Raw genomic sequence first — 13,807 nt, forward strand, 5'->3', positions numbered from 1 at the left:
ATAATATTTAATAATAGTCCAAATAAATAAGCACATAATAATAATAATAAAAATAATAATAATAATAATAATAATAAAATTATTTTATATTTGTTAATTCACTAATTGTTTAAGCATTTATTAAGCCAATAATTCAGCGTTTAAATTATCAAACGATTTATTCTATTGTTAAAAGTATTTTTGGTACCAGTTGGTCAGAGTAGGCTGCAACATCTGCAAAGTGGGTTCCAACACTATTCTTATACCCATGGTTTTAGAATGGGATGTCCAACTAGCTCATGGTCAAGTGTCACAATATTTTTGTGTTTGTTTCAATGGAAAAGCTACAGGGCAAAAGCAAACACTTTCAAGACCTTCATCAGTACAGTTGGTTCAGTAAACAAAATAACTCAAGACTGAGCTTGCATGATCTGACTTTGATCCTATTAAAAATGTATGCAGAATTTTGTAATTGTGAGTCTATCAGAAGGACCCTCAAACCCTGGGAACTCAAAAACAATGTGCAAAAAGACGCAGGGCAAAACTGAACCACAATGCAGCAGTGGGCTACAGTAATATACCGCACAGCTTTACCATCTGAGCGCCATAATTCATCTGCGGCATCTAAATACTTCTTTTCTCAAATCAATTTGTCTTTAAACAAGTGCAAAGTTATAACCATTATGTGTTTGAATTTAAATAACGTCATTACTTTTAAATGTTTTGGGAGACCGAAGTGAAAATCAGGGTTCCTGGAGACTTCTCCTGGAGATCTTGGGAAAACACACCAAAATTAAAGATCTGTTATGCTCACGAATATGGGTTAGAAACCCAGATCCGTTGCAACCATGATCAGGACACAGCTATTGATAAAAATGAAATGAAAACTTTTCTAAGAAAAGGTGGAGCAATGTTGACTCCTTCCACTAGAGGTTCCTCTAGGTTAGTTGGGGAGTTTATTCTAAATAACTTTGAAGCAAATTTCCTTTTCAGTTGGATATTTCTGATAAAGTGAGAGCAGATTTTTAGATGCTGAAAAGTATCCCTATAACATTATGCTACCCCCACCATATTTCATAGTGGCAATGGTGTTATCAAGTTTTGCATGAGCAAAATGTGAAAGACTACAACACTAAATAAAACATTTGCCCTGTATTAGATGGGGTTGGTTGGGTTTGTGCTGCTTCTGTCACAATACTTGATGGTCTCAATCATTTCTATCACTGAAGCAGCTCCTCTCTGGGTGTGTATTCTAAAATTTCAATTTGAAATAATTGTACTGAACTCTCGAATTATCTGGATGAATGTAATACAATAAAGGCTGAGCTGATTAAAATGTATATCTGATTGTACTGCTTTTTGAATCACATCTAAATTATTCAGAGAATGAGGACACACCCATTGATCTAGTCTGCTGTCCTGTACCTCCTCATACCTGCAGCCTGCCTCGGGCACCGTATGGGTGTTGTTGTGGTGTTAATGTTCCTTGTGATTGAAGTTTGGATTCTTGCCAAACTGTTCATGGAACAGCTTTCTCTTTTCACTGATCAGTGGGTCCACGTTTACTTTTACAGTGTTTAAAACAGCCCAACTTGAGTTTAGCAACCTTGTAAAAGCCCATCTTGACCCCTACCTCAAAGTCAAGCAGTCAGCTTTAATTTCTTCAGGAACACAGTGCCATGGTTTAAAGAAAAAACACAACCCATTGCTGAGGATCTAGGATTCCACTGAACCACAACAAGAGCCCATATCTACCCAGTATTATCTACCAAGTGTCCTGCTGAAGAGATCCTTGTAAAACACCTGAAGAAGTGTGAACATATTTTTGTTGGATGTAAATTGCTAGATATGTGCTACTCTATGTGAAGTTTGATATGTTCTCCCTGTGGCCACATGGGTTACCACTGGATATTTTGTTTTTCTTTTACCTCCCATAAATGCCAGTAGGTAGATTGGCTACTCTATATGACCCCAGTAGTAAGTAAGTAGGATCTGGGTTTGACATGTGCTTCCTCTCATCTTATTGTCTCAAAAAAGTTTGGCATGTTCTTTTGGTAATCTAGTTTCCTCTAGCACCTCTTGGGTATCCTAAATTGCTTGTAGGTGTGAGTAACTAAGTGCTCCCAGGGTTTAATCATCGGCTGTGGATCTGGGTCCCACGTTACCTAAATTACAACATCTTCAGTGACCACTCCATCCTGATCAGGGTTGTGGTGGGTCCGGTGTTACTGCATGTTTTTGGGATACAGGTGAGAGTTGAAGCACATTAGGAAAACGTATGTAGTCTAGGGAAAACAATTATCTTTACCATGCTAAACTTGCAGACTGTTGCTGGAGGTAAGGTTCAAACCCAGGATTCTGTGCCACACTGATTACTGGCCACAGATTGTCAATCCATAGACAATCCACCCCATATACACCCCCACACAACCCATTCTGCACTCACCTGAACTATATCCACCACACTTTCACACATACTATGTATAATTCATATCTTGTACAACACCTGTACATCTTGGACTTGGAATAACTATTCCAAATCTTATATATTTCTATATAATTTATATTCCTCATTCCAATTCATCAGTTTTGTACATCTGTACTTTAAGAGCCTCTAATCAAAACCTGCATATATTAAAAAGATGCTAATCTATGTAAGTTAATGTGTATATATTTTTGCATTTAATATGTATTGCAACTGTGAGGGACTATGCACCTTAGATTTTCACTCAACTTTCACACCTGTGTTAATGTGACGTGACAATAAAGTGATTTGATTTGAAATGAATAAATGAATGTATCGATTTAAAGGGCCCAATAAAGATGTTGCCTGGGCTGATTGCCACAGGTCTGTGGTGCCACTGATCCCTGATACCTTTGCACTGCCAGTATTCACGATCCAGATCAGGGGCGTAACTACCGGAGGGGCAGGGGGGTCAGGTGCACTGGGGCCCATTCCGGGTGGGGGCCCTCCACGACATGAACTAAACCCCCCACCGCACTGCCCCCATTGGCTGCAGTAGCCAGGTCGTTATTATTATATTACAATATGTTTGTTAAGTAAAATATTAAAAGGGAGTGAGTATATATTCTTGCACTGGGGACCATGAGCTCCTAGTTATCCCACTGATCCAGATGCCAGTTTTGGTATTAGCTGGTATGGTATCGATTGTATCGGTGATAGAAGTGATTGGTATTGGCTCTCCCTTGTTGCTACAGTAACCTACGTCTCCGTTGACGTCATTGGACGCTTCAGAAAGGTGTGCGCTCTTGAAAGTAGTACAGTCAGTATCAGTGCGCCTACAGACGAACTGGAGAAACTAAATGTGCCGAAATAACAATGATATAAATCATTTATTGTGTTTTTAATTGAACACCGGGTGAGAAGAGAAGTGTGGACTTTTAACAGCATGTCAGCTTTCTGGAGCAGTTTCTTCAGAGATAACAATGTATAAACTCCTGCTGTTGGTGCTCTGTGCGCTTCTTCAAGCAGCTTCAGGTAAAATATCAAATCAAACATTTGTTTACATGAATGTATTTTTTTGTAAACACAAAGAAAACAGAACACACAGCACTAATCTGAATACATCATGGCTGTTTGGTTGTAGAAACTATGAAGTCGACTCCAGTTTCGAATCATAGTACTGTACTGTACTTTGGAATCCGTGGAGTAATTTCTTGGCAAATGAGTCATATCTGAGAGTCGATTCTGGAGTCGATTCTACGTAATAGCTTCTAATTTCTAAATTCTAATTAAGATAAAAAAGAAGGTTTGTGAAGTACATTGAACATTGCAATATTTATAAAGGAAGGTGGCACAGAGGTACACCCGGATTGGTGGTGTGGGTGCCACAGCTTTAGTGAACCTGCTTTGATTTGCACTGTCAGGGCTTTGTGGAGCTTGGTATGTTTGGCCATGTTTGCATGGACAACAAGCTTTATATTATAGATCATTTATTTATTTATTTTGCTCTGGGTTCTATCTGGGTGGAGTTTGGCATATTCTTTCTGTTTCTACGTGGAAGAATAGTAGCTCAGAGAACCTGCTTATAGGTAGACTCACTGTTCTTAGAAAATGCTCTTAGGCGTGAGTCTGTGGTGCCCTGGTGTCCAGTTCAGGGTGTATTCCTGCCTTCATCACGACCCTGACCACATGCTTTTTGCAGAAGAGCAAATTAATGTCATGTTGACATTTCACCCAGTCCTTTTTTCTATCAGTATAAACCATTTACATTCTTACCAAGGATAAAGGAATAGGAAGCAATAGACTTGCTATGGTCAGGTTTGTTTTTTTAAATAAAAAGTGGACTGATTAAAAAAAAGATTATATTTTCATAACAGGATGAGCTAAAGATGTGACATTTACAAGCCTTGAAGAGTATCTATAAAAACCTTTTTTAGTCACTGTAAAATGACCTGTATTTTTGTTTATACTCACACCTGAGCTTGTTCAGGTTTCCATAGCAGAGGAAGTGGTTTCACATGTCTGCTTCCTTAAATATTCTTGTTTGTAACTGATAATTCAGATGAAAAACAAACAGATTTGTTCGATATTTTAAATCAATAAACTCTCTGTCTGATTTCATTTAGTTGTTGTTTTCTGCAGAGATAAAAAATTCTAGCTAACAGTTACTGTTAATTTGTTGAGTTAAATGTAGAATTATTAGAAGTGCTGTGAGCTTTAAATGAATCTAGCCCACTACTGCTGGGATCCAGGGTTCAAATCCCTAATGTCAGGTGCCTACATACAGACGTGATTGGATGTCTGAACAGCCTAGCCATTAGGAGGTCCACTTGTCAGTGCACTCTCAGTGCCGGTCCATAGCCCAGGTAAAATAAAAATTGCTGTGTCAAGAAGGAAACCTGGCGTTAAACCAATGCCAAGTCTGGTATGCAAACCAGTATGATCCTCTGTAGCGACTCCTAAATATAAACCGAAAAAACATATGGTGTGGGTAGTTTTGCTGGTAACCACTGGTGGTCTGTCAGGAGACTCAAACAAAACTGCTGTTGAAGTGAGGGAGGTGGATTTGTTTCTGGCTGTTTGCTCAAGTAACCACAATAAATCGATTCCTTTTTATTAACGCTTCAGCCTCCACAGAACTGTTCAGCATGAACATGTTTATATCAGACAGGATGGAGGGTTTTTAACCGAATGTTCACTGGTTCACTTCAGTTCCGCACTTTATAAATGAGTAAAACCTTTTGACATTTGAGGTAAAAAGAAAACGTTTTTTCCAGTGTAGGTTAAAACTTCTCTTTCATCTTTAAGGACATCCACACACACACACACACACACACACACACACACACACACACACACACACACACTGCAAAAAATACAGCAAAAAGGTCACTCACATAATGTGCAGCTTGATTTTTCTTTAAAACTCATCCAGTTAATCACATGATTTTATTCTGTTGTTCTTACGTGAACAGATTTTTACTTCATTAACAGAAAAGTCCAAAACTTTATACAAAATATTAAAAGGAAATTTTCAAATGAAAAGTTTACTGGGGCTTGGGTGGCAAAGCATTCTGTTATGCTAGCTCAGTGTCCGGGTTCAGCTTTAAGAGGTGCTATCAGTCGGCCAGTCATCTACACAGACATATAGATGCCACGAAGCCCTGTGATGTATTGGCACCTTGTGCCTTGCAGCCAATGTTTACCATGACCTTGACCAGGATAAAGCAGTGGTAAAAAATGAAAAAGTAAATTAAATGAAATAATGGAAGTCCTGTAATGTATCTTACTAGGGCTCCTAATGCCTTGTTATTACTGATGATTAAAAATAGCTGGTGATTTCTCTGTGTCCACATAAATTGGACACCATTCATGAATGGCAGCACTGATCCAATTTGTAAGCATTACGATGGAAAACTTTAGGAAATGGTTCCAAGATTTGTAATCCGGAACAGTCAGGAGTGCCACTGAAGAAACTTCAGGTGCCAATTTCTTTTGTACAAAGAAGAACCGTTACAGGACCAACATAACATGACATGTCCCAAGTTTATGTAAACATTTTCCATTAAACTGTGTGTGTGTGTGTGTGTGTGTGTGTGAGAGAGAGAGAGAGAGAGAGAGAGAGAGAGAGAGAGAGAGAGAGAGAGAGAGTGTGTTTGTGTGTATATATATAAACACTATACTGTCAAAAACACATGGGCACCTTATCATGAACTTGTTGGCAAGATTTTGTAGTGTCTAAGGGAATGTCAGCCTGTTCAAAAGAAACAAAGACACCATTTGTAAGGTCAGGCACTAATGTTGGAAATAAAGGCTTGGGTCGCAGTTATGTTTCCAGTTCATTCCAAAGGTTCTACACCAGACTCTTTAAACCATTGACCATCCCTAAACTGTAGCCACAAGTTTCACAGTCTTTAAAAATCTATTAAACTGCACATTGCAGGCTACAAAGACTTGTTATGGGACCGAAGCCCTGAAAGACACACCAATTTTAATCTTCAGGTGGAAAAATGACACCAGAGGATCTTCACTGATGCAGTGACATTGTTCTTCAGGAAACAGAAACATATTTGTACTATAGTTTTTTTCCTGACTGTGTAGGTGGTATTTTTTTTCTCTGCTCATAACATGAAGCCACAAACACACAGGAAATTCAGGTGAGCTTAAAAACAGCGCTGTGTTCATCTTAAAGTGGCATACTGAAGTTCTGAAACTGTTTCTATTGTTACTATCCATGCAAAACAAACCGAGAGTTCCCGTGTCCAACCTTTTATACATTATTGTTTTTCAGGAAACATAAGAAGGGTTTCTTATACCTCAAAATGGCACTTTAAAAGGATTCTACATAAAACAATTTTGAGTGTAGGGTCTCTTTAACCCTCCTGCTGGATGAAACCTGATTGTTTCAGATTTTTCAGATGAAGATTTTTTAATTTTAGTTAAATATAAATCTACTTTGATTCATAATTTTTGTCTCTCCCAGTGTTCCCACTGTTGTCGGCTGACAGACCTGAAGTTTCGGCACCACGACAAGTTCGCTTCCACTCAATCAACTTAAAAAACACTGTGCTCTGGAACCCAGGAAAAAGAACCATCCCCGGAACCACGTACACCGTGGAGTACAGCATGTGAGTCCACCCTGACATACAGAGACACACTGATAATTATGAGGAATCAGAAACGTAACTCAGGGCAGAGGGTTCGATTACCGTAGCTACACAATTGTTTTCCTGCATGATACAGACACAGTGACATCATCAATCCAGTCCAGTTTTATCTGCCTGCTTTAAAAAAAAACTGGAAATACACAACCTTTTAGTTACTTCTTTATTCATTTGTAATATTCACGCAATCCTGATCAGACTCGCAGTGGGTTCAGCACCACCTGAAAACACTAAACACAAGGCAGGAACACACCATGGGCATGATGCCAGTTCGTGGCATGGCCCGCACACTAATCCATTCATTGACAGTAATATATAGACACCCTACAAAGAAATATAACAGTAATTTTGATGGTTGTGTGAGTGTGTTGCAATGTGATGGATTGGTGCTCTGTCCAGGGTGTTTTCCAGTTTTGCATTCTGTTTTTTTGGGTGGCACCAGATCTATAAGGATCCTGATTAAAATGGCCACTAAAGATGAATAAATGGTTGTGAAAATGAGGTACTAAGTTATTTAGAAGAATGTGATACCTGTCTTGTTGAGATTGATGTTATTGATGCACATACAGCACACTGTTTGCATTTGTTTGCTGGATGCTTGATGGGTTGGTTCTTCCTGCTGTAGATACGGTGATGCGGTGGAGGTGGATGGTATCGAGCAGGTGGTCTGGAGGTTGGTACCACACTGCAGTAGGATCATAACGACAGAGTGTGATGTGACCAATCAGACAGACGACACGGAGGAGGAATATTTTGTCAGAGTGAAAGCTAACGGACCACAAACGCACTCAGCCTGGACCGAAACCAGCGGCAGGTTCAAACCAATGATGGACAGTAAGTTCTTGAGCATGTGGGTCTTTAATCATCACAGACATACAAAAAGTTCAGTATGAAATCAGTTCGTTCCCGTAAACGTGATGCACCCAGTGATGTACTGTGCTAACCTCTTCCTTCTCTTCACCAGCGATCCTGGGAGCACCACGTGTTACGTTACATTTAGAAGATAATTACCTGCACATTAAGCTAAAGGGACCGTTCAGATGGAGGAGCAGTGAAACTAAAGGACCGTCTATGTTAAAAATCATCCCCTTCACTGTCTACAATGTCACTGTGAACAACAAAATGAGCAACTCAGTGGTGAGGACTACTTTAAGAACATTACAGTTTGGGGAGAAGGTTATAAGCAATGGAACCTCTAATGTACAGTTTAAGTAAATGCTGGAGCTGATCTTAAGAGGTCTTTGAGTTATAGACAGAAGCATCATATCCAGATCTATGCATCGGCAAACTAGGTAGTTCACCTCAGACCAGTTGCCACAAAAGGGTAAACTGTCAAAGTCCGAATGTACTTTCTCCACAGTGTTTTTTTGGCCATGAGCTTGATGGACATCCCATTCTAAAACCATGGGTATTAATATAGGGCAGCCCATCTATAACAGTGTTTAACCTTCCACAAAGTTTTTGGAGCGTTTAGTCAAAGGAAGCTGTGAGGTCAGGCACCAATGGACTAAAGGCCTGGCTTGCAATCCTCGTTCCTGTTAGCAGTGGGTGTGGCTGAAACACCTGGACTCAGTAATTCACATCTGAAAAGTAGTGATGGCACCACCTTCATATTGGAAATTGAAATAAGACCAGCGGCATGATACAGACTGAGAAAAAACTAAAAGGTGACTGAGTGAATTATGCAGACCAGAAATCCTGTCACTGCAGCTTCACAATTGGCCATGTTTGAAAAAGGGAGGACAGACAGGGTCTCCTCCCACTGCTGCTGCGATACATGACCCCAGGACTGGTCTGGCCCCTGAGTGGGGTAGGGGGAGTCACATGGAGCTTAGCGTGTCTCTCCGTACACGATACGGCTTTGTGCATACGGCTTTTGTCTTACCTAAGAAATCCACTCACTGTTTGACTCATGGATACACAGAGCTTTGTCATTATTGATTGTTGAAGTCAAGGCGATGCAACCAGTTCTGATTCGATGCAGAAATGTGATGATTCTGTACTTGTAAAACCCAAATGTGAGGTGGGAAGTTGATGTAATGCCATTAGAGAGTCCCAGTGGTGCCGGTTTCTGGGTGTTTCACCAGAGCTTGTTTACTACAGTGGCAGTGCCATCAGAGCCATCAGTCCCAGTGGTGTATAAAGTTAAACCACAGCTTTAGGGTCAGGATTACCTTCAAATATACAATGAATCCTAAAAGAAATCTGATTCCAGATCAGCGCTTCTGCCTTGGGGGTTGCGCGAACCTAAATCTGAGCACTGCAACAATCAAAGTGGTGTTTGGTGTCACTGGAGTATTTAGCTAGTTTAGCAATGAAAGCAGCAGGATTGACTTGTTTTTAATGTGATTCATTATCATTAGTGCAGATAAAACCAAAACCGAAAATAAACCAAGGAGCACTTACATTATAAACATGAACATCGTTATTTAACCTTCATATATTCTGCACACACCCTGTATTGTCCCGGTGGAAAAAAAACAATTATAAAGCTTGCTCAGAGTCAACACCCCCCCCCCCCCCCCCCTCCCCCCATCTCCCAATTTAGTCACTTCCAATTTCTCATTGTGAATTTGCTGCCCCACAAAACCATATCATGTACGGAGAGACATGCTAAGCTCCATGAGACCCCCCTCCCCTACTTATCCAGTCTAGTCCTGAGATCACATAACGCAGCAGGAGTGGGAAGAGACCCCGTCCAGCCTTTTTTTTTTTTTAAATCTTTTAAATTGTGTATGGAGTTCTTATTTTTAGCTAATGTCTACTATTCTAAAAAGGCTTTTCAGGCATTTTTGGGAAAGGGACACGACATAAGAACAACAAGCACTTTGTTAAATCATTGTTAAAAGGAACCCCCTGCTGTTAAACATCAAATTTTTTTATTTGTGTTCACATTTTCTTCTTTCTATGTTACTGTTTCAGCAAGAATATTTCCCAGTAGAAAACGAATCTCTCAAACTGGGTCCACTGGAGTACAGTTCAGAGCACTGTGTGATGGCCGAAGCCCTCTCACGGTCACTCCCTCTTATCAGCAGGCATTCTGACTGGAGCTGCATCACCGTACCTGAAGGTAACCCCACAGATTTTCATAACATTCTCAAAAAACTGTAATTATACAGCTGCAAAGGTTTACACACCCATATTCTTTAAATGCTAAAACTAGTATTGGGACATTCCTTCTAACACTTGTTAACAGGTGTAATTAATCACTTATATAAGGAAAATCATATGCTTTAAACTTTGCAGCAACAGTTTAGAAAAGGTCCTTTGTTTTTTCAGCATGACTTTGCACAACAAGCACAATGCTTGGTTTCAGCCCCACTCAACAGCTTTGGATGGAACAGGAACATCAGTTGAGGTTTTCTTGACCAGCATCAATGCCCAGCCATACAAATGCTCATTTGACTTAATGGGCATAAATTCCCACAGACATACTTCAAAGTCTTGTGAGACTTTGATCACATAGAGGTCACTCTGTTTTAATTCCATTTGTTTTTTAAATGAGATGTCCATCAAGCTTATGGTCAGGTGTCCAAATACTTTTGGCCATATATTGTGTTTTAAGTGTCCCATTTAAACTATTAAAAATCTGTTCTTTTAAATTCTAATTAGTATTTTTTATTCTAAGAAAACAATAAACAGGTGAATACATTTTTACATTTTATCCATTGGTTAATAGCAGAATATACTGTATAAAACACATTATACTGGAGACAGAATGACCGGCTCCATTGTTAAAATCACGGCGGGAATCTTCAGTGTGAATCTTTTTTGTGTGTTAATTTTTATGGGGGGTAACAGGACAGGTTCATCCTGATCTCTCAACTAATCACTCTGTAAATCATTACAGAGGGGATTTCCCACACTGAGAGAACAAATCTGCTTCCTCCTGATTCACAAGCCTGACTGACTGTCACTGTGTGTGTGTGTGTGTGTGTGTGTGTGTTAGTGTATTAGTGTTTACGTGTGTCTTAATGTTAGTAGCTGCATTCCATTCCACAGGGCCCCTACACAGTTGTATTTTCCACACACTGATCATGTACATCAGCTAAGGATTGATGTTTCATAATTGAGCTTACCATTTGGTTTAGTTCTCTCAAAGATATTTTGAAGCACGACATACGTTTTGTTTTGCATCCTTCACTTATGGGTAACAGTTCACTTCTTAGCCCGAATGCATCCACAGCTATTAGCAGCAGGATTTAAATGTAGCACAGCTCTCATTATTCCCTTTATCTATTGCTTTTCACTCATGCTGTTTACTTATTTATGATGTTTGTCTTGTTTTCAGACCCAGTTTTGAAGTGGATACGGGTCCTGTTGTTGGGAGTTGTCATTCCCACCTCCATGTGTCTGTTTGTGTTGGCTGCAGTCGGAGGTTTTGCTTATTACTACATCTGGGGTCACAAACAGAAGCTGCCCAAAAGCACGGTGAGAGATGACCACATCTACTAGTACTGGGTGTACAAAGTTTTAGGAATGCTGCCTTCCTGCATACTTCCAGCTCTGATCTAACACACCTCACTCTAGAACTCAGATACACCTGGAAACATTGCATGGCTGGTAGAATGGAATGTAGACAGGAGATAAAACCCTCACTGTCTGAAAGTATTTGGACACCTGACAGTGAGCTCGTTGGACATAAATTGTATTCAAATACAGTGTATTAAAACTGTATTGAAATAGAGTGACCTATATGTGGTATTTTCAGCTATAACAGACTCACACGACTTTATAGTATGTCTGTGGGAATTTTTGCCCATTCAGTGAATAAATCCCTGAAATCACAGGGACCAGTGCAGTAATATAACCTGGACAGAAATCAATTGCTGGGCCTCAGCCACCCCCCTCCCTTCACAGACAGCCAATTATGTCTGTGTAAACGCCCAGCTAGAAGATAGCACAGCTGGGGATTTGAACCCTGGATCCCAGCGGTAGTGAGCTACTGTAATTTACTGTTGCGCCAACCGAGCCTTATTAATGGTTCGCGATTTAGTAAAATAATAATACTATGAATTTCTGAATGATTGGGACACATACCTCTTTGTCCAATAAAAGCTTGTCTAGCCATGTACCCATATAAACAGTGCTAGTGATTCACAAGCATTACAACATGAAAATGTGTAGAACATTTTACAACAAGGTCAAAGATCATCTTGTTAATAGCTGACTTGGCTAATAATTAACAGTTATAAATAAAAGTACATTTTTATTCATGTGCAGGACCTGGTTCACATAGAAGAGAAACACCAGACTTTGCAGCCAGAGAAACCTCTCACCATCATCAATGTAAACATAATCAACGCTAATCTGAATGCAAAAGAGCCGAAGCTCAGCCCCTTTAGCAGCCTTCACCATCATATCACTGAGGAGCCACCGCTCCTGCCACCTGCTGTCCTGCATCAGCCACCCGTACACGTCGGAGTGGCACCGTCCTACGCAGCCCAGCAGCAACTTCATCATCTGCAGCACATTCCATCATCAGGTCCAGAGTGGCAGCAAGACTCTCTAAGTGACGACTATGGATTCGTACAGCGAGAGGAGAACATCCCCGCAGCCACTGACATGCCAACCACGGCCGAGGTGAACCAGTACAGGACGCAGGACTGCGGTGGAGAAGCAGAAAAGGAGAGATATGAAGAACAGATTACAAAAGAGGAGGAGGAAGAGGAGGAAGGAGAAATGAGCACATTCCTGAACTGGGATCCGGAGACTCGTGTGCTGAAGATCCCTCTGCTCGGCCAGTTTGACTCTGATGATACCACAGAGATGAACATAAGGACAGAGCCAGAGATGAAAGTGGACACCAGTCTGCTCCTGCTCCGTCCTGTCCTCACCAGTGTGGTGGTCAGGCAGTCTTCAGAAGATTCTGGAGAAGAGGATGCGTTTACTAAGATGGAGAAAGACTGGGGGCTGAGGATTAATTGCAATGCTGAATAAACAGCAAACTGATAAACACCAGATACTTTATTATGTTCTTTTGATAGGTCGGTGACACAGACTTTTAATTAGCCTGTCACCACAAAACAAGGAAAACAGCTCTGGGGTTTGGTTTAAATATCACACTGTTGGAATTCAATAGCTGAACAAGCTCTGTGAAATATATTTATATATGTTTACCCAACACACACACAGTGGCCAAAAGTATTGTACTGTACACATCAGCTAACACTGGGTGTGGCTGAAACACCCTAACTTAATTATTAAAAGGGCTGTCCACATTCTTCTGGCCATTATTTATACATGTACATGTCACGTCTGTTGGGAGAAATGTTGCAACATGATTATGAAATCTGTGTATTGTCAAACCAGAAAGTTCAAATCCTGATGTCATAGCTACCTGTTACTGGGAGTCTGAGAGAGCATAACTGGTTTCTGCTGTCCTATTGTTCTTTGTGACTGCAGTCTAACAAAGGCGCCCCCTTCTGGCATGTTCAGTTAATCTGTGTTGTTTCATGATGGTGTTTTCACTTAAAGGTCACAACCACACACCCCACTTCAACATAGACTAACAGCCCCCCCACAGAATTTAATCCCCCCTATTCATTACAGGTGCACTGCTCAGTATTGGACTGTTGTTACTGTTGCAAATGAAGTAAAAACATCAGTAGATCATGAAGCAAACTTGAAATAACCAGATCAGAGCAACAGCGGCTGATCACACAGTTGATGCAGGAGACGATTTGTTTTCCCCTTTGAA

General features: G+C 40.4%; 1 protein-coding gene across 1 annotated transcript; it reads left to right on the forward strand.

Annotated features, from left to right (window-relative positions):
• Positions 1 to 3,426: 3,426 nt before the first annotated feature.
• Positions 3,427 to 13,047, forward strand: il20ra (interleukin 20 receptor, alpha). The gene is made up of 7 exons (XM_063001936.1): positions 3,427 to 3,478; positions 6,927 to 7,071; positions 7,733 to 7,941; positions 8,072 to 8,244; positions 10,030 to 10,177; positions 11,399 to 11,538; positions 12,331 to 13,047. The coding sequence occupies exons 1-7, from the start codon at positions 3,427 to 3,429 to the stop codon at positions 13,045 to 13,047; spliced, it is 1,584 nt and encodes a 527-aa protein (XP_062858006.1).
• The last annotated feature ends 760 nt before the right edge of the window (positions 13,048 to 13,807 follow it).

This window comes from Trichomycterus rosablanca, chromosome 9, assembly GCF_030014385.1.
Source record: "Trichomycterus rosablanca isolate fTriRos1 chromosome 9, fTriRos1.hap1, whole genome shotgun sequence".
NCBI classification, from domain to species: Eukaryota; Metazoa; Chordata; class Actinopteri; order Siluriformes; family Trichomycteridae; genus Trichomycterus; species Trichomycterus rosablanca.

Bases quoted from the DNA above. Each gene is read 5' to 3' on its own strand.
- il20ra (XM_063001936.1), top strand. From the start codon at position 3,427: ATGTATAAACTCCTGCTGTTGGTGCTCTGTGCGCTTCTTCAAGCAGCT. The intron at 7,942-8,071 runs GTAAGTTCTTGA...TCTCTTCACCAG, and splicing joins GTTCAAACCAATGATGGACA to CGATCCTGGGAGCACCACGT. The intron at 11,539-12,330 runs GTGAGAGATGAC...ATTCATGTGCAG, and splicing joins AGAAGCTGCCCAAAAGCACG to GACCTGGTTCACATAGAAGA.